The following is a 24,695-nucleotide window of genomic DNA, read 5'->3' on the forward strand; positions in this document are numbered from 1 at the left end:
GCAGTTTTTTTTACACCTTCAAATCAATTGACCTTTGTTAGGAAGCAACTTAACATGCAGTGCTTCAACTGAAATGAAGTTAATGATGATAAGCTATTATAAATTGTAATATATATATATAATTCTCTTCATGGCTCAAGAGTTTGGACACCAAGTAATAGAAAGATCACTCTTTTATTTCTGCAAGTCGGACGGACTAGAGTTACCCCACGTAATTTTAGAGGCGAAAAAAAAAGAGAAGGGGGGGGGGACAAGTAGAATTCACCCGTCACTTAATAGCAGGGTCGGACTTAACCATTGTGGGGCCCTATGCAAAACGGATTTTGCGGGGCGAAGTAGGGATACGGATAATAAGTGAAAATTAAGAGTTTGTATTAGAAAATAAATTTGGCTTTGCATTTTATTCATTCTTTACTTTACTACGTACAGAATTACTACACGAGCCTTGCGTTTAGCGAAGTCATACATTACATCATACCAATTCTATTTCCTACATAGATCACGCTCAATAGCAAGAGTTACCAAATGTTTCAATCTATCTTTGAGAATTGTTGACCTCAAGTAATTCTTCATTAGTTTGAGACGCGAGAAGCTTCTTTCACTAGATTCCATAATTACGAGTAATGCATAATGCTGTTGTTTTTTTTTTATCGCGCTTAGGATTGGTGTTTTCCATATTGAATGACACCCCAAAATGACAATTTTTGTCTATATATTTCAGGAGATTTGTATGAGTTTTCAAAATATTTTAATAATTTCATGATATTTCCACGACTTTTTCGTATATTTTTCTATTTCAGGAGATTTCCAGGAGCTCTTGGTAAATCGACAGGGGCCTCGGGAAATCTGTTATTAGTTATAAAATGGTTTAATTTAATAATTTATACTCCTAAAATTAGTGCTGGTTCTATGAAAGAGCCGGTCCTATGAAAGTGTGGGGCCCACTGCGGTCGCATAGTTTGCAGTGGCCTAAGGCCAGCCCTGCAAAATAGTGGCGTCTGCTAGGCCAGCGGTCGACTAGTATTTGTAAAACACCATGCATCACATATTACGTTAGAACGTTTTGTGAAGTGTCCATTAGGCCTACAGTTGATATGAAACCCCTAATTAGCATCAGTTTAACACATGGAAGATGTTGGACGTAATTACCTTTTTTTTTAGGTAGTCTGCAATGTATAAGATACAAGTATTTCTCACGTGTCCACTTTGTGTTGATCCGCGCAAACGTTCTTTCATCCTCATCTTGAGGAGCTGTCAGAAACTCATAGGCCTATATTTAAAGCAATTTTAATTAAAGAGGCATACCAGTTTAGAAATAAAATAAATAAAAAAAAAGACAACTTTCTGCTATTAGGGTGAGGTTTAGTGTTGAAACCAGAAGATATAAATAATTAAGCTCGATTGTTGAACAAAATGAAATAAAGTAAAACAAACAAATACAAAAAAAAATATTTTTTATAAGCTTTAGTTTGACATTGAATTTGTAGACCTAATAGCTCTAGACCAACAATCAGGGGCGGACTGGCTATATGGGCATTCGGGCAAATGCCCGGTGGGCCGATACCTAAATGGGCCGGCAGGGCCACCGAAAGGGCCGCATGTATGTCACCATGACATGTATTAAATTGTCAAAAGTTTTTAAATATTCTCTTGTAAAAGTGACCCTCTGAACGTCGTGTTTAAAAAATTTCTTTCCCAGACCTATAGTGTAATACTCATTTATTAGAACACATTTTACGATTTAATGTAATAACTTACATCCATAGACAGTGCTACTAGTAGGCTTCATCCTACACACTTAATGATTAAAAAGCAACATAAGGCCTATGTTTCTTATAAAGATACAGAGTTTACTGTATACATGCATATCTATACATTATCAAACTTAACATAATAATTTTGAGGACAGGTAGGGCTATAATTAGATGCCCATCGTATGATATACAATTTATGGGTCGGTTTCTATAGAAATGCCTTGGCCGATTTTGACACCCAGTCCGCCCCTGCCAACATTAATAAATATTTGCGATTAGAGATATTTTTTTTTACCATTTTTTGTTTGTTTAGCGCAATTTAATGCTTCTAGCGTTCTCAATACGCTTTGATCCTATCACTTTTGTCTGGACCAGTTGGAAAGGGGGAGAAAGAACGGGGTACCTAGGTGATCGCTTTTAAATGTATTTTTTTTTAAAAAAGGGAAAGACATGAATAATTTATTCAAATTAACGCGGGTCCTATTACGATGCGGGTCCTATGAAAGTGCGAGGCCTATGAAGGTGTGGGGTCTATGAAGGTGCGGGGCCCACTGCGGTCGCATAGGTTGCAGTGGCCTAAGGCCGGCCCTGCAATATAGCGGCGTATGCTACGCCGCCGGTCGACTAGTAATCTAGAAAAGGCTAATCTGCAGTTGGCTTGCAATTAAATATTCTGTAGCACGTTTTTTGTTTTTGGAAAACTCCTTGTCAGCTGTCTTTCGATTTGATAGATGTGAAAGTTTCTTAAAGAGGGCAGTCATCTTGGTACATGCATTTACGTCTTGCGGAGTTGCAGTCAGTGTTAGCGCTCGATAAAATAGCTGGTGAAACACGTCCATCAGCTTACGATTGAAGAGATATAAGAAAGTTCTTCCCATACCATCTGAGTCAAAACGTTAATTTGTATCGACGGAGCACCGGCAGCAGCAAGAAACCAAACTATACGAGCAGCAGCAGCACGAATTAACTTCGTCTTCTTGATATTTCAGTCATGAAAATGCAGGTATCTCAGGCACTGAACAGATGTGTTTGAGCGTTGGATTTGTTGACTTTTTCACATGGACAAACTACAAAGACAAGGCTACCTTGGCTGCCCGTGATGGGTAGCACTCAAAACTGTTCAGGCAAGGATTCGTAAAAAAAATATCCAAAAGCAGACCTTGTCCATTGCGCGTCTCACAGACTTAACCTTGTTATCAATGACCTGAATGAAGTTTGAGATACACGTAATGGTACTAGTGTCATCAAGAAGATTATCTATTTTCTCTATACTGTCCCATGCGGAGTGTTGGTGCTAAATTTACCTCTTTTGCGTGAGACACAATGGACTGAGAAATATGAATTCATTCGCGCTTTAAGTCACAACTTTGAGATCTTTGACTGTTTGACGGATCTTAAAATAATGGCTGTAAGTGAAACCAGAGTGCCAGACAAACTGCTTCTCGTGTGTTTCTGATTTGTCTTTTAATTGTTTTCAATTATTCTTCTGTTCTTGAACCAGTTTCCGCGATTTTGCAGTCTGTCCATTTTAGCATAAGTGTCCACTCAACAGCACATCAGCAGTCACATTAATGACATAATCAAAAACCAACTTGACCATGCTGCTGAACACTTTCAGGGATCACATCTTGAGGAAGGCAAGACTGCTGGCAGACAAACTTGGTATTGAGTTGGTGCTGCCGAGACTTTGCAGGCGACAAAAACACCGAACAAAAATCACTTGTTTGGATTCTGGGATTATTACAGAACACGACTTTACATTCCGTATCTGGATTCGTTAGTTTCTTCATTTATGTCTCTCTTTTCCAGCAATACTAAGAGGCTCAGTTCAACCTGTTGTCTTCATGCTAAAACGATTCAAGAGCTGTAACGTAAAGAAGAATATCAAAACTGCCAGCTAAGTGTTCATCGCCGGCTTGTCCATCGTGATAAGAAGCAATTCAGTTGTAAAGTGAATGATAATTTTGGCAGTGTTTGTATTTTTACTTGATCGAACGTTAGGGTGAACGGGCCGCATGGACAAACTGACCAAAGTGTACAGTCAATAGTTTGTTCACATGTTGGTTTTTTTTTTCTCTTCATGAAACAGGTATTTGCAGTGAACTTAATATCGCATTGGGTTTTAATAATAATAATAATAATAATAATGGATGATCTAAAGCTATATGCAGAAACCGAGCAAAAATTACACACCTTAATCAAAACGGTAAAATGCTTTAGTGACGATATCTGTATGTCTTTTGGCCTGGATAAGTGTGGTATCATAAGCATTAAAAAGGGCAAGGCAACGAACACCAACATTGCATTTGAAGGCATCGAGGAATTGAACTCTGCCTCTCTTTATAAATATCTTGGAATAAACCAGAATGCCAAGATAAACCATAAGAAATTAAAAGAGGACTTTCTTGGCAAATATAGGCAAAGAGTTAATAAAATCCTCAACACCAAACTGTCTGGCAGTAATCTCATCACTGCAATTAACAGCTGGGCCGTCCCTGTGCTCCTTTACACGTTCGGTGTGATCAAATGGACTGACACCGACCTACATGACATTGACAGACTCACTAGAAAATTACTAACCAAGTTTCGATGTCTACACCCCAAGTCCTCCACCATAAGGTTATACCTGCCCAGGAAGGATGGGGGTCGTGGATTGCAGAACATCTTCAAATTGTGTAAGATGCAAGTTTTAAAAATACGATCAAAACTGCTCGCCTCCAGCAACAAATTAGTTTCCTTCCTACGGAAATACGACTCCGATGCAACCCCTCTGAACCTACACAATGCTAATGTCAATATCGGTTTGGACGACGTAGGGCATGAGATTCGCCAATGGGAAGAAAAAACACTCCACGGAAAATTTCCGGCTTCATTACATGGGGACAACATCGACAAGGCTGCTTCCTTAACATGGCTCAAAGCAGGTCATCTCTACCCTGAAACAGAAGGCTTTGTTACAGCAATACAGGACAGAGTAATCAGGACAAAAAATTACGAGAAGCATATCCTGAAACTCAATGTTGTCGACAAATGCCGAAAATGTGGAAATGTGGGCGAGTCGATTGAACACATTATGGCAGGATGTCCAGCCCTATCAGAATCAGCCTACCTAGGTCGCCATAACCAAGTTGCAAAGTTAATACACCAACACTTGGCTTTGACGTACAAATTGATCGATAAGGACACTCCCCCTTATTATAAATACTCTCCGCAAGAGGTTCTCGAGTCTACTGAACATCTGCTGTACTGGGATAGGCCTATTCTGACCGACAAAACGGTAGATTTCAATCGCCCGGATCTGCTGCTCATCGATAAAAAAGAAAAAAACCGCTACCATTATCGATATCGCCGTACCACTGTCTCATAATTTAAGAAAAACTGAGATAGAAAAACAAAGAAAATATGGGAACCTAGGCTTGGAGATTAAGCGTCTATGGAAATTGTCCAAAATAACAATATACCCCATTGTTATATCAACCGAGGGGATAATAACAACTGACCTCACAGACACCTTCAAGGCCCTTAACATTCCTAGGAACATCCTCGTTGCCTGTCAGAGGGCGGTACTGCTGCAGACCTGCCACATCACCAGAAAATTCCTCAGTGGAAACTGTTAAAGGGACTACGATGAATTTTGTTTCTCTTTAGCGAAACTCGACCCTGGCAGCGCCAGAGAATGACTACTCGTTCATTTCTAACATAATAATAATAATAATAAAGTTAAAGCTCCGACTTTTAGTCATAGGTGCCAACTAGCACCCTTTCTGCAAAAAAATCCTGCGAGCGCCCATGAATACACACCTGTTTTTTTTTTATCATAGTAAAAAAAAAGCAAATATTGAAAATACATTACTGTGATAAAAGTACACTCACAATCATATTGATACCTCAAGCATGAGAATACTAACAGAAAATAAAATACCGAAATAACCAGAACTTCAAAACAGAATGTGTTCTTACGAGTTAATAATATTCGCGTACACACGTATACCAGAACAAATTACAAAATGAGTGAAACCTAAATCGTGAAACCGGAACCCTTATGTACCCCGCATGTGCAAAGCGTGATTGCCGTAGTCGACCGATACCTTAAGACGTGCTACGCACATTAAAGTATGCAAATGGGTTCTTGCCGTGAGCAACGGTTTCAAGAAGGTTTAACTGCTAACGATAGCTAATTCAGAGCCAGCGGTAGAGGACAGTTTCATTTCGGTCGAAAATGAGAACGCTGATACTGAAGATGATGATGGCATCTTTGTATACCCCGCACAGTTGTCATTCGTTTGTAAAAATTTATATTACCCCTACGTTAATATGCGTGAAATATGGTAGTTTTTAACTAGGTCAGCGAATGTTGAAACTCAATGTCAACTATAAATCGTCCCTTAACGAAGGCATGTTCCTTATTTAAGAGCATCATTATGTTTTTTTTTCTCTCAAGCTAATTATGATAGGAAATAAAACACTCTGAAAGGTTCACCAGTCATGTTCATTCTTCAAGGCTTTTGTTTTTTTAAATGTGTTCTGTTTCAAAGCTGAAAAATTGGTTTAAGGTGGCTTTTGAGTATCAACCGCTAATTACTCGAACCAGGATTTAATTCTAATTCTAAAGTATTCATACTAGTTGATACTCGTCCCATGTTACTCTGAAATAGTTGTATATTTGCTGTTTATTTGGTGTATATTTACAGCTCGTCACACTTGTGACGCTACCTTCTCCAAGGTAACGGCCTCCCTTATAACACTCGTGAAAAGAGTGGGGGAAAAAAAGAAGTATCATTTTTGAAAAAAAAGAATGATCAAAGTTTGGAAAATTAACAGCTATCTTTTTCTTTATTGTTCACTCAGTTTTTTAACATATCATTTGGCCTGTTCATTAAGATATAGGCGCACTTAGACTTATTTAGACTTAGGTCCTCCCGCGCCGTTCGGCGCATTGGCGGCAAGCTGTTTCCGTAAAGATCTGTCACTGGCAATGTCTGAAGCCTCCTCCCACCTGGTGTCCACTGTTCTGAGGTCCTCCATGAAGGTATGTCGCCAAGTAATACGAGGACGTCCCTATTTGCGCTTTCCTCGTTTTGGCTTCCATGTTATCGCAACTCTTGGTGTGCGTAATTCATTTTGACGTAGAACATGTCCCGCAAACCTCATGCGACGCTCAGTCACAACCTCACTAAGTGTTCGACTCCCAGTTCGGCATAGGATTTCCTTGTTTGAGACCCGATCTGTGTAACTGACACCCAAAATCCGTCTCAGCCATCTCTGTTGAGCCACATTTAGTCTTTTCTCAATTTTGACAGATGACTTCCATGTCTCACATACATATGTAGCAGTTGGAATGACGACTGTGTTGAGAAGGTGTATTTTTGTCTCGAGTTCAATGGCTTGGCTAGTCCAAATAGGCTGCAGCCTTTGGAAAATGCTCCCTGCCTTTCCTATTCTGCACGCTACATCATGGTAAGCATCTCCATCATTTGTTATGATGCTGCCAAGGTACGTGAATTTGTCCAGCTCTTCAAGCTTTGACTTGCCAAGTCTGACGGGACACCCTTTGCCTTATATCCCACTCGCATAATTTTAGTCTTATCCAAGTTTATGCGGAGGCCAATTTTGGGTGCCTCTCTGTCTAGGCTCTCCGTCATTTCTTGAATGCATTTATTTGTAGCCCCGAGTAGTGCAACATAATCAGCAAAGTCCAAGTCCGTCAATCGGAGTTGTTCATGCCATGGAATACCAAAGGCAGTCTGGTTCATTGCTCTCCTCATTATGTAGTCGATGGCTAGGAGGAAAAGGAAGGGAGATAAGATGCATCCCTGTCTCACACCTGTCTCGATTGTAAAAAAAAACTCAGTTGTTCCCTCTTCTGTTTTAATGCAGCAAATAGACTGACTGTAAAGGTGTCGTAGGATCTGGACGAATTTTTATGGGACACCGTATTCTCTAACTATTTTCCATAGTGATTCTCGGTGGACACTATCAAACGCTTTTTTGAAGTCCACGAAACTGATCGTTTGCCGTTGTTGGTACTCAAGACTTTGTTCTATGATATTTTGTAGAACGAAAATCTGCTCTGTACATGATCTGCCTCTTCGGAAACCTGCTTGTTCTTCTTCAAAACAGGCGCACATTCAACAATAATCAAACAACTACCATAAGTGTCCAGGCGGAATCATACTTTATTATTTTGAAAAGGTTGAACCTATGCACATCATATCGGGTTAAGACATTAGCCTAACTTAGAGAGCATAATGACATCTTTATCGTTCATTTTTATTCTTTAAAAGGACATGTCATTGATTTGGTTTGCTTAAAAGATAACAAAAAACATAATCTAAAAACTACATTATAAAAAAGTTTTGACTTTAAAAATATATTTTTCATAAGAATTTAAAAAAATGTCGTTTTTTTGTTAAAAATGGTTAATGATTTATTGGATTTCTTTTAAAATATATTCATTATTGAGACAAAAGTTCAAAATATTATACAACTATGTGATTATAAAACTGACTGGCCACTGAGTTTTAAACACATTCAACATATTGTAAACTTGAAACTCTCCCAAACTGGGACAGCATCTCTTTGAATGAGGTCTACAGACAGACGGAAAACAAAAACAAAAACAAAAACAATAATGATGTAAAAATAAAAGGACTGTTACTAAAATGCTCTTAAACTTTCCAATGATTCAAGTAGTAAACAAAGAAGAAAAGTACGTCATTACCAAGAATAGAACGAACACCGACATCATTTGTCAAAGTGTTAATATGTAACTTAAAGTCTTTTCTGTTATTAGCATTTCTTTTCTCTCGGTGATTTGACAATGAAAAGTCTAAATACCGAAACAATTTTCACATGTATTGATTCGTTAGATGGCGTTCTATTTCTGTCTTGCTTTCTCAACACTCCCACGTGTGGATCATGATCTACTTTAGTACAGAGGCAGAGTGAGGGTGAGCTAGGGTGCAAGTGAGTGCATCAGGACACGGTCGATGGGGCGCCAAAAGATTTCCAAGATAGAAAGTTTCTCAAAATATTTCATTTTTTGAAACTGAATTTGTGAAAATGTAGATCTAGAATTTTTGTCAATACCTCTTTTCAACTCATATCTTCATTGAACCTTCTGGAAAAAACCTGGACAAGGATGTCGAAAATGGCTCTAACTATCATCTTGATTTTGACAGTTGATATATTAGAAAAAAATTAGTAGCTCCCTGGCCACACTGGGAAAACTTACAGCGCTCCCCAGATTCCTTTAATCACTAAGGAGAAAGCTCGAACAAAATTAAGGGTTTTGGGCGCCAAGAAAAAAATATTTGAGAAACACTGTTTTAGGTCTGCGTTTTTTTTAGGAAAGATAATAGGTTTTAGGCCATTAATCTTGATGTTGAAAGCTGTATGGTTACACATCGATTGGATCGTGCTACTCTTAATAAATTGTAACAGCAATTCTATACAAATTACAAATTATGCATTTTTCCCAAATCTATTTTGAACGTAGGGGATGGCGCCAATAAGTACCATGCTCCGGTCGCCAGTTATGTCTACATATCCACAGCCTTAGTAACTCGAAAAGAAGTAAATTAACTCTTTGTATAAAAGGAGATTATATTAGAAAACAGAGTTGTGATGAAAACTGAAACTAAATAATCGCACCGTATAAGAAAAAAAAAGGAAAGTTCGCCTTTAAGACCTTGTGATCTTATGATTATCTTATCTTATCTTATATAGATTTATTACAGACGTTATTTCAAAAAAAAAAAAAAAGATAATTTCGTTCTATGCATTTCATGTATCAATCTGTTATGCATATTAATCAATGACACTCTGCTAAGGCGTTGGTTTTCAGGACTGATTCAGGCAACCCATTCCATTCTAAAATGGCACTAGGAAAGAAGGAGCACTTGTACGAATTTGTTCTATCGTGTGGAATAAGAAGTGTGCCTTTATCTTTGTGTCTTTCTGAGTATTTCAATATCTAATCTTATCTTATATAATACAGACGTTACTTTAAAAAAGAAGATTATTACGTCCTACGCGTCATGCATTCAGTCATGCATGTTAACCAAACACTTAAATTCTGCCAAGTCACTGGTTTTCCTGGCTAGCTCATTTGGTTTTGTTTTTCTATTTGTAAATTATGGTTCAGTGTTTTATGTATTCTAGCTACTTTACTTTTTATTCTTCTGTCCTGAAGTGTCTAAGGGGATTTAGCGATTTTACTAAAGGTGTTATGCTAATCATATTTGAATATTCGTTTGTTATAAATCTCACTGCTCTATTTTGTATTTATTCTAGGTTCTTTATGTTTTCTTGAGTTGAGGCATCTCAAACAGAGGATACATATATTAATTATGTTATTGAATTTTAATATTAATTTGTGCTCTTTGTTGATCAATTGTTTCATTTTTAGATATTTTAATTTATGGCGGACAAACTACAGATCCTAATTATTTAAATGTTTTGGTGTATCCGGTGTAAAGAAAAAAGGAAGTGTTGAAAATAGCTTTTTTTTTTTTCAAAGTAATACGAGAGCTAGTTTGAATGATGTTGTTAGCACTACACACTCCAATACTTGAAGCTGTTCCGTTTGCAGCGCAAGTTTGTCTTCATTTAGTTGGCAACAGTGAAGGTCAATTTAGCGTCCTTGACCTTGGTTAGTTATTTGTAAAAAATCCACACTATTTATTGCACACATTCAAACGCTAGAAAATGTCAAAACAAAGTCATAATTACTGAAACTATTCAATCCTATCTTACCAAATCACCAGCCTGTCTCAGCCGTTCTATTTCTCCGCTTCATTTATTTGGTCGTTTATTATATATTTCTTGTGAGTCACACTTTTCAACGTGGCCAAGATGTACATAGCTTTCTACATGAATTATCAGTTATTATGGAAGGCAAATGTTTTCGTATGGCATGCGCTCTGGACAGTCGTTTCAATGGTCCCTGGTTCGAATCCAGCGTGGTGTTTGGGCTAGGATGTCTTAAATTCTGAAAGAATATCATAAAATGTAAAAAGAAAGACACATTATTCAATTCGCTCTGTTTACTTGCTACGTTTCAAGACTTGTAGGTCTGTGAAGAGACGTCTTACATGTTTCAGGGGTTGGATTGACATATGACTAGCAGACCTTTGTTTCCTGTTTTAATGGCAGGTCTCATTACAGAATGATAGGCATAAGAAAACCACACATACACAAACAAACAAAAAAACAACAAAATTTCCATAAACAAAAACTCTCAAAACCAGTAAGTTAATATTATATCGTTACAGTTTAATTCTTCATTAAACCATTTACAAAATAGGATTCTTCCAAAACAATGTATTCATACCATCGAGATAGGAACACTGGAAGTTTTGTAAAGTAGGATGAGGAAACAAAGAAAAATATATTACAGAGCTTTTCAGAAAATGTTTTAAATATAACAAGACAAAGACACTTATGGTTAAAATAACAGCAAAGTTTTCTGGTCAGAAGTTCCATCTCAACAAAATAAATATTAATATCTCGTATCGTTAATGATTTTCTTTTCTTCGTAAAATGTTAGTTTTTTTTTTATTGAAGTAAATGATTTGCTTTTACCATTTTTTTTGGACACAATAGTTTTCCAAATAATGCGGAGAAAGGTAAAATTGGTGAACAGGCAGCCCTTTAAACAAAGCACTTGGTAGAAAAGTAGTTAACTTCTGTAACGGTATCTGAAGCCTTTTTCTGTTGCTTCTGTGCTGGTGAGACATTTGGTGAAATTTCTTCTAAAGTTATTGCTGGTTATGATGTAAACGACGAAATCAATACAGAATTTTAAATAGTAGAGCAATTGGCACACGCTCTGGGCCACATAAAAGTGGCTGTTTGTGGTATTGGTGTAGTTTTCTCCGTAGATTTTGGCCAGCAGTATGCCACAGAGCCTGGCCACGTAACTGGGCATGTACAAGAGGATGAAAACACTGGAGACCCAGACCAGCAGTTTGGTGCTCCTCACCTGCGCCAAAGTCAGCGTGTTCTCAGCGCTGTTGTTACGCCGCAGCATCCTGACGCTGTGGTTGAAGTGGCCGTGGTGCCTGCGGAACTTGCGAATCGTCAGAATGATCTTAAGGTTGAGGCCGACTACGCTGAAGAAAGGCACCACGAACACCAGGAACGTGTCGACGTACGTGAAGTAGCTGAGAAACTCGTAGTATGAATAGTTCACCTCACACCTGGGGTGCGCAGTGATGGTGGTGAAGAAGCTGTGAGAGTAGAGGATTAGGGCGAACAGAGTGGTCATGGAGATGACGATAAAAGACTTTTTCCTGTTACACAAAAAGGACGCCTTGAAGGGGAAGCACACGACAATGCTCCGCTCCGTCATCATCAGGACCACGTACCAGGCGGAGAGGAAGCTGCCAATGTAGGACATGTACACGACCATGGAGCAGTAGTAAGGTAGCGTGCTTATAACGGGGAACAGCGCCATGAAGCTCAGAAGAAGGGTCGATACGAGGAACAGAGTGTCCACCAGGGCCAGGGCGGCCAGGTATTGACTGCAAGGCTGGTAGCGGTAGGAAGTGCAGACGAAAACCAAGAGTGACGTCACGTCCCCTATGATCCCCAGAACGCATATGACCGGCACCCCGTAGTGGTCCATTGCTTTGACCACCATGGGTATGGTGGGTGTTGTCAGCTCTCCATGTGTCGAGTTGTCGGTGACATCAAGAGTAATGTTGAACGAGGCCTGGCTTTCATTTGAGAGTGGACTTATTACAAATTCTTCGATTCTATCCATGATGTTTTAGCATTTACTCTCTAATATTGTATATAGGCAATAAAAATGCTGATGGTAAATTGTATATATTTTAAATGGTGATATAATAAATCCATTAAGAAACCTAAAACGTGAGCCTTTTTCAAAACATTTCATCAAAGGTACTCTAGGAATCCCTGATTAAACAACAACACATTTTATATTTAGATGTTTTCTTTTCCTTGATAGATACATTTCTAAATCTTTTTTTTAACGAAAATATCGAAAGCTTAAGAGTTCAGTCTTTTCTATCAAATTTCAGTCATGAAGAATAGTGCTTGACCTAAAAAAAAAATGAAAATAAAAGTTTTATATTTAATAGATTAAAAACGTAAACAAAATAAAAAAAACTAATTTGATGACATAACATAAAAAGACAACAGTAACAACTTATACGTAAATTGAAACCATAAACTAAGAACTTTATAGTCAAACTAAAAAATATGTAAGAAATACTTTAAAAAAATAAAACACATAAAACCAAGCTTTTATTAAGCGTACTAGTTTGGATCAGTCATGTCATTAAATTTGTAACAGAGATTTAGACTAACGATAAAAAATTAAGGGGAAACTCATGGCTCTAACCTATAAGGCTTTTCAGGACAGTATGGTAACCACTCTACCAGTGGAGAGCTTATGAACATGTAAGATAGTATACTTATCTAGTGTTTCTATAGTCTCGTCCTATTTTTCAGGTTTGTGTTCACTAAGACTCAGACTATGACCTATAAAGAGGACTAGTTCAGGTTAAACCGTCGCCTCAGTCAATTACAATTTCTTTCCCTTGTTCAATATACCAAACAAGATAAAATAAAATTACAATTGGTATATTAAATAATTGTTTAATTTTTTTAATGGATGGATTCTTGTGTTGTTAGGTAAAAGAAATAACTGTGCTAAATTTCAGCTTGATCCTAGATTGGGTGTGGGAGAAATCAGTGTACAAACATATTACCATACCGACAGACAGATAGAGTGAGTTGGTATAATCTTTGTTTAAAAAAGGGTTCATAAGATGGGGTGTATTAAATTACGATATTTCAGACTTCATTAATTTTTTTTTGGCCTCTTTATCTCTTAAAGTAACCCTAGAGTTTTAATAGACAGGATCTAAAGTACACTGAGTTCTCATCTTTCTAATTAGCTTCACTTCGATAGAAGACATTAACTAAATCTTGACAAAACCCAAATACGTTAGAGACTTACTTTTAATAGGCAAAAACTATCATTTGGTATTTAAAAAAAAAGTAATATATTTAAGTTCAAATTCTTTCACAAACTGGGCACCTGTATTATGTTTGTCATCTTAAAGTAAAGAAAACAAGGTTACAAAAGACAGTTTGTGTGGAAACACAAACTCAAAATCGGCCTTCAAAGAGGTCCACCCAGGCAGGCTTCAATATTTTCAGAAAGAACATCCAAATAAAATTATATCAAAGACAAATGAGAGATAAGAATGGCGAAAGAATGTTAACAGATCTTGTGTAGTGCCCCAACGGTCCCGCAGATCAAAGCATAGGTGTAAGTGAATGTAAAGTTAGATGTGAAACTGGCCTAACTAGTTCCCCTTTTAGACCTTGTGGTCTATAGGGCAGATGATGTAAAGTTCATCTGTTTTTGTCTTGTGGCCTACGGTTAGCGAGGGTGTCATGTAGCCAGCACAACGACCAACCGCCCATACTTTTCCCCAACTAATGTCAGGTACCCATTAGAGCTGAGTGGACTCAGAGGCGCCCAAAGATTCCAAAGTTGAAAATCCCAGTCTTCACCAGGATTCGAACCCGGGACCCCGGTTCGGAAGCCAAGCGCTTTACCGCTCAGCCACCACGCCTCCCCTGGCCTAACTGATGTCTTATAATTGATCTAATTGTTTTGAAAAGGCTCAATCTCTTATTCGAATCCTCAAAAAAAAATATAAAAACTTTCCGCAATAATAAAAATGTTCAGAAAAATGGAGTTTATAAGATTACTATTTAATTGAAATTAGGTCTAACTTATAATGCATACTAATTAGCTCTCTTTAAAAAACTGCTTGCATAACTGATTTTAAAAATTAGTTTTTTCGCTTTCAGAAAAAAAAAAGTAGCCGTTGCATCAGAACTTTGAATGGTCTAAAACAGGGGTGGGCAAATTACGGACCGCGGGCCACATGCGGCCCGCCGAAGTGTTTTATGCGGCCCGCCGACGCTTAAAGAAATCAAGTGTTTCCACACATTACACAAATAAAAATGAAAATGTATTTATATAAATAATTGTAAATATCTATAGATCTAGAATTAGTTGAAACTTCTAATTCTCATCACTTATTATGAAGAGGCTAAAGAAACATTGTCTTTAAACGTCATTCTAAAAAGTTTAAAGTAAACGAAGATTATTCTTAATGGCAATATTTCGGAACATTCAGTCAAAGACAAACACAAGCCAGTATTTATTAAATTCTATCAGAAACTGTGTTGAAAGTGTTGGGTCGGCTTGTACAAGATGGTAAGTGTAACAACTAATGAAGCTCGAGCTTTGACTAAAAAAAAAACAGGCTTTTTAATAAAATAAGGCATTGAATATCAAATATATTGTTGGAATTGATTTCTCAATGATCTTATTATTTGCACAGGGCCAGCCTTAGGCCTAGACATAGTGCTTAGGGTCACCAATTGGTGAGGATCTTGCATTGATTTCTTCCTTCTTATTTTAGAGAAGAAATAGCGTAACTTGTCCTCAATGTTATTGTTGAAGTACAATAGGTTTTTAATCAATTGAATAATTTTACTGTTGTCGCTTTTTTATTTTATTTTATTTGAGGCCACCAAATTCACTTTGCCAAGGGCCTCCAATTATCTGCCGGCCATGACTGGCAGTTCCGAGAAGTACTTGAAGATTTGAAACAAAACATTCCGATGTTCGGTTACACAGTAGTATCCCCTGGCCTAGAAGAATATGGAATCTCAAGGAAGAAATAGTTAGGTTCATTGAAGGACATTGACCTTGACTTTGTTACTAATATTTCTAATGAAGAGTTGAAGACAGACTTCATGTTTATTATTGGATACATTGCCTTGTTTTGTTTGCAAATAAAATGTATCTACATCTTAAATCTTTTCAAGCAAAGTTATTGAACTTCTTGAAGCAGCGAGTGAAATCGGGTCTTATCATTTTTCTTTAGCTGAATGGTGAAACTATTTCTAGTGAAGTGGATGAAATTACAAGACTTATTTGGATTCCTTGATTGTGGAATTTGAAAGCAAATTTTAAGACGTCAACATCTTGGAACTAGTTTTCAATACAATCAGCTCACCATTTAATGCAGAAGCTGATTTAGCTCCAGGTGACATACCTCCAAGCAAATTATGACCTGAAAGAGTAATTCCAGTGAGTTCTTCCACAGAAGTTTCATGACTGCCAAAAGCTGTATTTCTATACTTAAGAAAACTTTGCTGCGAAGCTGTCACATTATTCGGAACCTAATTCATCTGTGAACACGCTTTATTTCGTTTGTTTGAAAATTATGAAGTGTTAGAACAGGTCGATGCTCACTGACTGTAATTTGATAGCAGTCGCAAGAACAAAACAACTAGTAAGCTAGTTCTACAGTTATAGAACATTATGCACGGATGTAAACAGTTAAATGCTTCACATTCAGTACAATTGTATATTTGTGGTGTAATGTTGGGATGTACAAAGACAATAACAAAATTTAAATAATTATTCGTAAAATTAGTTCAAGAAATTGCTAACTGTTGTTGTAATTCCTCAATTGGGAGTAAAAAAAAAATATATATGCGGCCCGCCAGTCCCCAAACTTTTTTAATGCGGCCCTCGGTAGAAAAAGGTTACCCACCCCTGGTCTAAAATATTGTGATGTCGGATTTTCAATATCTTTTCTAGTTTACGAGATCTAAACGGACGGACAGACGGTCAGACGGACAGACGGACAGACATTTCGCACAAAACTAATAGCGTCTTTTCCCCTTTCGGGGGCCGATAAAAAAGGCAAGTATGTGTGTGTATCGAGCTCAGAAATTAGCGTTATTATTGAGAAGCTTAATCAGCTGAGCTATCCAACTTTAAAATTGAAAAATGTTTGACATGTTTCGGATGTTCCTTCACAGTTGAAGATAATTTACTTCCTAGTGAAAACCTCCAGCAGGTCGACGGGGGATGGGAGCGGGCAGGGTATGAACTCGGGATCATCAACAAGTCCAAACCACAGTCCAGCGTACATACCACTTGAAATAAATGATTACTTTTTACATGACTTTCCGACTAACTTCCACCTTTACATTTCATCCAGGGAAAAACGTGTAACGTGAGAGTCGGAATAACAATTAAAAAAACACGTTCCTTTTCTGTTCAAACAAATAGAATTGTGCTAGTTATTTTATGATTTGAACATTTGCAGGGCACCAGCAACTGGCTGCCAGCACAACGGAGCATCAACTTATCCCACCTCGAAGGATAACCCGGAACAACAGATAAGTGAGAGACAGCCGAATAAGCAAACCATACACGAATTTTTATGAGCAACATCCCAGTGATGACACTATTAAACGTTACCATAAAATCCTAAATCATTCTGTACACCCCCTCCCCCATTACTCGCTTATTGTATTTCTTCTTAATTAATCTTTATTAAATATTTTCTTCCACAAAATAATTAAGCTTTGCGTTTTGCTTGTGCCTGTCTATGTGCCTATATAATATCAACAAAATATTTACCACGTTGTGGCTCTAAGACTTTACCCCTAGGAGTCGCAGGCCATCATCCTCATCGGGAAGTGCAAACGGACCGATCGGCGGACTTATTCCACCACAGACACTCGTCTGGGGTAAACCCAGACGTGGGGGCCAGGAGGGACTTTCGAATTGATCCTACGAGTTTCCTGTGAGTTCTGGATAAAAAGTTCACAAAAACATCCCTTGATATTAGCAGCTTTTGTCCTGTTTTATTACGTTCTGGTAAACTACACAATCGCTTTGCCACTTCATTGTACCTCATAAGTATGCATATTCTTATACAACTGAGAATATCTAATATCATGGGCGTAGCCAGGATTTTTTCGGGGGGGGGGATTGGGGGGAATTTTTTCTACCCCACGCATATATATATATATGTATGTGTGTGTGTGTGTGATGTGTGTGTGCGTGCGTGCGTCTGTGTGTGTACATAATTAATCTTTATTACATTCTGACCCTTCAATCTTTCGGAAGACGTTTATTGTACCCTAGAATACGTTCTTCCTGGATTTAGTGGAGAAATTGTAGACTCCCCGCCACTGCCAGCAAAGGGGTCTGGAGTATTTATTAGATTTTGTTTTTGTATTTGAAGATTATGGGGTTGTGGGGAGGGGGAAACTGATACCGGTAATCGAATATACATGGTTCGGAGGGACAGCGTTATAAAGCGGTGTTATGGAGTGTGTGTGTTTATATAGTGACGGTGGGAAGAGGTTAGCGATTGGTTGTGAATGATGCAGCATAGGTGGCATTGTCGTCACTTGGTCTTAGTTAGGAAAGACGACTCCAGAACGTAAGACTGAAAGGTTGTGTTATTTTAGTGAGCTAGATTTTGTTATCTTATCTTATCTTGTATAATACAGACGTTACTTAAAAAAAGTAGATGATTACGCCCTACGAGGCATGCATTCAGTTGTGCATATTAACCAATGAACTAAATTCTGCCAAGTCACTAACTAACTAAAGTCTAGTTCTAGTACATTTGATTTCACATTAACTTGATTATAGAGTGTTATTTAGTTTATTTGCGAAAGGAAGTTACTCAAGTTATTGGAAGTTTTATTAGTTAAGATACATTACGCCTACAAGGGTTTAGTTGTCTACCAGCAGTTTGGTGCTACAAGTCAACGATAGGTAACAACAAGCGGGCTGTGTCAATTGGATGGAACAATTAATAAAGTTTTTAAAAGGATGCAGAGCAGGATGTATAAAGTAAAAAAAAGGACCAACCCCCCAAATTATCCTAGAGCCTATAAAATATTTTAAAATAACTGACAATAAATAAACTATAAATTATAACTATAAAATAAACAATATATAGCCTGGGACCAAATCAACGGGCGGAGAGAGAAAGAGAGGGAGGGAGAATGAGAGAGAGAGAGAGGGAGGGAGAATGAGAGAGAGAGAGGGAGGGAGAATGAGAGAGAGAGAGAGAGAATAAGCACAAAGATTGCGCATTAATGAGCTCACTACGCCTCAATTTTCTTTCTTCATTTTCAACCTCTCATTCTTCGTCTGTCCGTCTACTTTTTGGATTGCACCTTTAGAAATACATTCAGACACTCAGAACACCCCAGGCTTTGATTGCTGTCAAATACATTCAGACACTTAGAACACCCCAGGCTTTGATTGCTGTCAAATACATTCAGACACTTAGAACACCCCAGGCTTTGATTGCTGTCAAATACATTCAGACACCTAGAACACCCCAGGCTTTGATTGCTGTCAAATACATTCAGACACTTAGAACACCCCAGGCTTTGATTGCTGTCAAATACATTCAGACACTTAGAACACCCCAGGCTTTGATTGCTGTCAAAAACATTCAGACACTTAGAACACCCCAGGCTTTGATTGCTGTCAAAAACATTCAGACACTAACAATACCCCAGGCTTTGATTGCTGTCAAATACATTCAGACACTTAGAACACCCCAGGCTTTGATTGCTGTCAAATACATTCAGACACTAAGAACACCATAGGCTTTGATTTCTGTCAAATACATTCAGACACTAAGAACACCCCAGGCTTTGATTGCTGTCAAAAACATTCAGACACTTAGAACACCCCAGGCTTTGATTGCTGTCAAATACATTCAGACACTTAGAACACCCCAGGCTTTGATTGCTGTCAAATACATTCAGACACTTAGAACACCCCAGGCTTTGATTGCTGTCAAATACATTCAGACACTTAGAACACCCCAGGCTTTGATTGCTGTCAAATACATTCAGACACCTAGAACACCCCAGGCTTTGATTGCTGTCAAATACATTCAGACACTTAGAACACCCCAGGCTTTGATTGCTGTCAAATACATTCAGACACTTAGAACACCCCAGGCTTTGATTGCTGTCAAATACATTCAGACACTTAGAACACCCCAGGCTTTGATTGCTGTCAAATACATTCAGACACTTAGAACACCCCAGGCTTTGATTTCTGTCAAAAACATTCAGACACCTAGAACACCCCAGGCTTTGATTTCTGTCAAAAACATTCAGACACCTAGAACACCCCAGGCTTTGATTTCTGTCAAAAACATTCAGACACCTAGAACACCCCAGGCTTTGATTACTGTCAAAAACATTCAGACACTCAGAATACCCCAGGCTTTGATTGCTGTCAAATACATTCAGACACTTAGAACACCCCAGGCTTTGATTGCTGTCAAATACATTCAGACACTTAGAACACCCCAGGCTTTGATTGCTGTCCCACAAGACGATGAAATAGAATGTTTTTCAAATTTGGTTTCCAACAAGGCAATAATTGAATTCTGATTGGTCTTCGTTATTAAAAAAAAAACAGTATTTCCAGCGTTATGGTCTGGGCTAACGTACGGTCATTAGACATAAGGCCATTCACATTGTCATTAATCAATGACCAACTTGTCTGTGTGAGTGTAGGGCACTGTCTGGACTCTTTGTGATAGAAACTTCAAGAGTCCACTTAATGGTATCGATTAACGGCTTTGTGGTTCCAAAAAAGGTTCCCCTTTTTTTGTAAGTACCGAGAAAACGTTTAACCTACGTTAGTGGAGGACTCTTCCAGTAAACGTTACAGACATTAAAAGAAGGATAAGGAAATGTATTACTGGGAAATGTTCTTTGCGATGAACTAGAATTACATACTGAAATTTGACCTACAAGTTGGGAACAACTTTAAATACCCAAGTAAATGTTTACACCAGTAAACGTGTCTTTCTAAATACTGACTGCTTCAGTACACTGATATTTCTACATACTGTCTGCCCCAGTACATGGATATATCTGAATACTGACTGCCCCAGTACACGGGTATTTCTGAATACTGTGTTCGAATACTTTTACAACCATTTTCGTTACAATAATTAGGCAGGATATTTATAATCATTTTGGTTGTTTTTAAAAGAAAAGATAGAAATTTCTTGAATTCTTTTCAAAATAAAAGAAGCAAAAAAAAAAAAAAATCAATGTGAAATGAAGATAATCTACAACAATTATCTAGAGAGTTGTCTAATGGTCCATTTATAAAATCTAGGCCGTGTCTCTAGTCCACGTGTCGGGGGTCGAACGCATCGGTAAACAGCAATGCCTTACATAGGCATTGTCTAGGGTCTCTCCCAAACAGAACTGTGTGTTCACACAGGTTTGTTTTTTTTTTACTGTTCGGCTGGACGACCAAACAGGTTTTTTTTCAAACTTAGAGCTCGAAGAGCCTTCGGCTCAGCTCTTAGACATCAACAAGATAGAAATAAAACAAGTATGATGAGCAATGAACAACATGAACCGTGTGACTTAGAAGAAAGTGAGCGTGTAAAAGTGCGTCGCCTTGAAAAATTTAAACAAATCGAGTAAATTTCATTCAAGCTGGCCAACAGCTTCTATTTAATTTGAGAAAGAACATAGAGGATTATCATAGTAACAAAATAAATACTTTTTTAGTTTACATTTCAAATAGAGCAGTTTGTGTTTGTTCATGTTTGTACATTGTGTAGACTTTTATGGAAAGCTTGATGCCCGGTGCGGCCCGCACCACCCGCACATTGCAAGCTACGCCTCTGATTTAGAGCAGTGTCTGTCAATCCTTCAAAAATCATGTTGTCTCTTTCCTGTAATGGCTAGGGGTCCGGATGAACGATGCATGCTCCCCTAGCGGGATCCGGCTGAACGATGGACGCTCCACTAGCGGGATCCGGCCCCCTGCGCCAAAGTTTTCATTCATTCTGAGTTAAACAAATACATTCTTCTGGCGTCTACACCGTACTATTCATCTTTAAAAAAGGGGGCATGTCAATAAAGTGTGGGAGGGGGCAATCTTCCAAAACCGCTTCACCCTCACTGCTGCTCTACACTCCTAATAAAACTGTATACCAGAATATACACGGAATTTATTCGTTCTGCATTTAACACCACCAGCAGGTATAGCTTTTAAAGGAGATATAGTTGGACATCTTCATGGGATATCTACTGCTATATTATTTTCGATAAAAGTCAAGCAAGGAAAGATAAGATTATTCTGCAAGAAACATTGTTATTATCGTTTTAATCCATACATGCACGAATGTATTCAATACTAGGAATGTTCAAGTTAGCATAGAATTCTACATCATTTCAGATCAATTCGAACACATGTTGGCAATGAAGAAAAAGAAATGAAATTAAAGTTAGTTTTTTATTGTGATTGATCATATCTCTATGTTTAGCTAAGTGTACAGGAATAAAACAGCTACATCCACAAATAAAATCTATAAAAAGCTCAGATTTAAATGCAAATGCCAATTAGAAGGATGAATGATTAAATAATAATTGAATGTTATCGTCAGAAATAGTAACTATACGTTCGCTTTCAGGCCTTGTGATCTTTAGAGCAAATACTGTAAAGATCATTTGTTTCTAAAAACGACGTTTAACAGGGTGTTAAGTAGTCAGAGCCACGATCAACCGTCTTTACATTTCCCAACTATTGTTACCGATCGTTGATTGTAGCATCGAACTTCTGGTACATAACTAGACCGTTGTAAGCGTAATATCTCTTAACTAATAAAACTTCAAATAACTCAAAAAACTTTATTTATAATATAAACAAAATCAATTTGTGATCAATGAAATAACTGTAGTAGACTTTAGTAATATTATTTCATAACTAAATCTGACTCACTACAAGAACACAACTTTTCAGTCTCACGTTCTGGAGTCGTCTCATCTAACTAAGACCAAAAGACACACACACACACACTTCATCACACCAACTAATTTTAGAAACAAGTGTTGGGTGAACTCGTTGTCCTGAAAATCCCGATGCTCGAGATCCCTGTCTTTTCCAGGACTCAAACTCGAGATGAAAGCCAAGCCAGCATGGTGTTTCTGTTGCTTGCACATAGCATACCTGGGTTTGGCACAATGTAGTTGTAGCGGGGTTGTTGTGTAGAAAATTAAATATAATGTAAACATAAGGAATATAATGGCATTGAGTGACTGATACCCATTTACAATTTCAGAAGTGAAATCTAATGACCCAATATCCGATTGTGAGCTGGATACAGAATTAAAATCTGATGACCCAATATCCGATAGTGAGCCGGATAAAGAAGTGAAATCTAATGAACCAATATCCGATTGTGAACCGGATAAAGAAGTGAAATCTAATGAACCAATATCCGATTGTGAACCGGATAAAGAAGTGAAATCTAATGAACCAATATCCGATTTTGAGCTGGATACAGACGTGAAATTTGATGACCCAATATCCGATTGTGAGCTGGATACAGAAGTGAAATCTGATGACCCAAGCGGAAATACAATAGCAAAATTACACTTCTATGTGTGTCTTCTGTATCAAAACTCGAAGCTACTAGAAATTAATGTGTAAATAATGTGTACTCACAATCCACTCTGCAAGCATTTACCAGCATCACCTTATCCAGTCCAAGAGAGTTGACAACACTAATCATGATAAACCCGAGTATGATGTCAAAATTAAATACCACATTGCAGAGGTTGATAAGACTAAGACTAAGACTAAGACTGCTTTATTGATCCTTACGGAAATTTGTTGTGATTACAAGGACTCTTTTCTCATATAAAGACAACACAACAGAAAAGTACACATAAATACAACAGACAACATAAAGAATTCACTCAGCGACTACACACAGGTATCTTGGTGCATTTCATGTTCCCTGATCAATGAGTGGTGGTGAAAAAGTCTGACCGAGTGAGGTACGAACGAGTTTTTGTACCGCTCCGTTCTTGTTTTGATTGACAGCAGTCGCCCACTTCGCGACGACCTGGCGTAGTTCTGATGGAGCGGGTGGCCGTTGTCTTCCAAGATTTTTTCGATTTTTCTTAGGCACTTTTGTTCAAAAAGTTCCTTTAAATGTGGTAATGTTGTGAGTGTAATTTTTGATGCTTTTTTAATGATGTTTTCTAGACGTCGCAACAGTTTAGATGAGGCCTTGCCTTGCCAACAAGTTATTCCGTATGTTAGCAGATTTTGTATAGTCGCGCTGCAAAATGTCTCAAGGATCTTCTTGCTTAGTTTGAAAGTTATTGAGTTTGTGTAGAAAAAAGAGTCGCTGGGCTGTTTTCTTTGTCAGAGTTCCAAGGTGGTCTTCCCATGAAAGCTTGTTGTTGATGATAACGCCTAGATATTTATATGTCTTTACTTGTTCTATAGATGTTTATTTGCAGTTCACGTATAGTTTTGTTTTTTCTTTCTAAAATCTATTATAAGTTCTTTAGTTTTTGTTACATTCAGTTCTAGAAAGTTGTCGGTGCACCAGTTTGTAAACTCTTCTATCGAGCTTCGATACTGAGTTTCGTCTCCTGAAATAAGACCGACTATGGCAATATCATCAGTGAATTTAATGAGTTTAACTGAGTCATAAACTATCAAAGGCGGGGTTATCTATGTAGCAGCCATATAAACCTGTTAAACTATCCCACCCTTAGGTCAATGCTAGTCAACAATCTCAAAGAGGAGTGACTCAACTATTGGGCATCAGGAAAGACAGGCAGAACTTTGTACAAAGAAATGACATGTAAAACAAACTGGACAGTATTAATTTCCTCACCCGCAAAGAGCCATCCACAATCTTACAACTAAGAACACACCTTTATATTACACTATACACGTAATCTTTTGGAATTTAGGCCCATACTTTGTCAAGAAAATAATGCATTTCATTAGTTTCAGTGAGTCAGTCTGCTTAGATCTCTGTGCATAGAACAGCGAAATGTTACTTTCAGCTCTAGCATTATAACCAAGGAAATGCAAAAATCACCAATGTCAGGAGCTCTGACTTACAGTTTCTGTTGAAAACTCTTGACTTACAGTTTCTGTTGAAAACTCTTGACTTACAGTTTCTGTTGAAAACTCTTGACTTACAGTTTCTGTTGAAAACTCTTGACTTACAGTTTCTGTTGAAAACTCTTGACTTA

At 37.8% G+C, this 24,695-nt stretch overlaps 1 protein-coding gene across 1 annotated transcript in view; it reads right to left on the reverse strand.

Moving 5' to 3' along the window:
• Positions 1-11,035: 11,035 nt before the first annotated feature.
• LOC106053679 (thyrotropin-releasing hormone receptor-like) overlaps positions 11,036-24,695 on the reverse strand; it is a 68,456-nt gene continuing 54,796 nt past the window's right edge. The window contains exon 2 of the mRNA XM_056028069.1: positions 11,036-12,823. Coding sequence (XP_055884044.1) covers positions 11,437-12,522 — 1,086 coding nt within the window. The 5' untranslated portion in view covers positions 12,523-12,823 and the 3' untranslated portion in view covers positions 11,036-11,436. The remainder of the gene's footprint in view (positions 12,824-24,695) is intronic.

This window comes from Biomphalaria glabrata, chromosome 4 (assembly GCF_947242115.1).
Source record: "Biomphalaria glabrata chromosome 4, xgBioGlab47.1, whole genome shotgun sequence".
NCBI lineage: Eukaryota > Metazoa > Mollusca > Gastropoda > Planorbidae > Biomphalaria > Biomphalaria glabrata.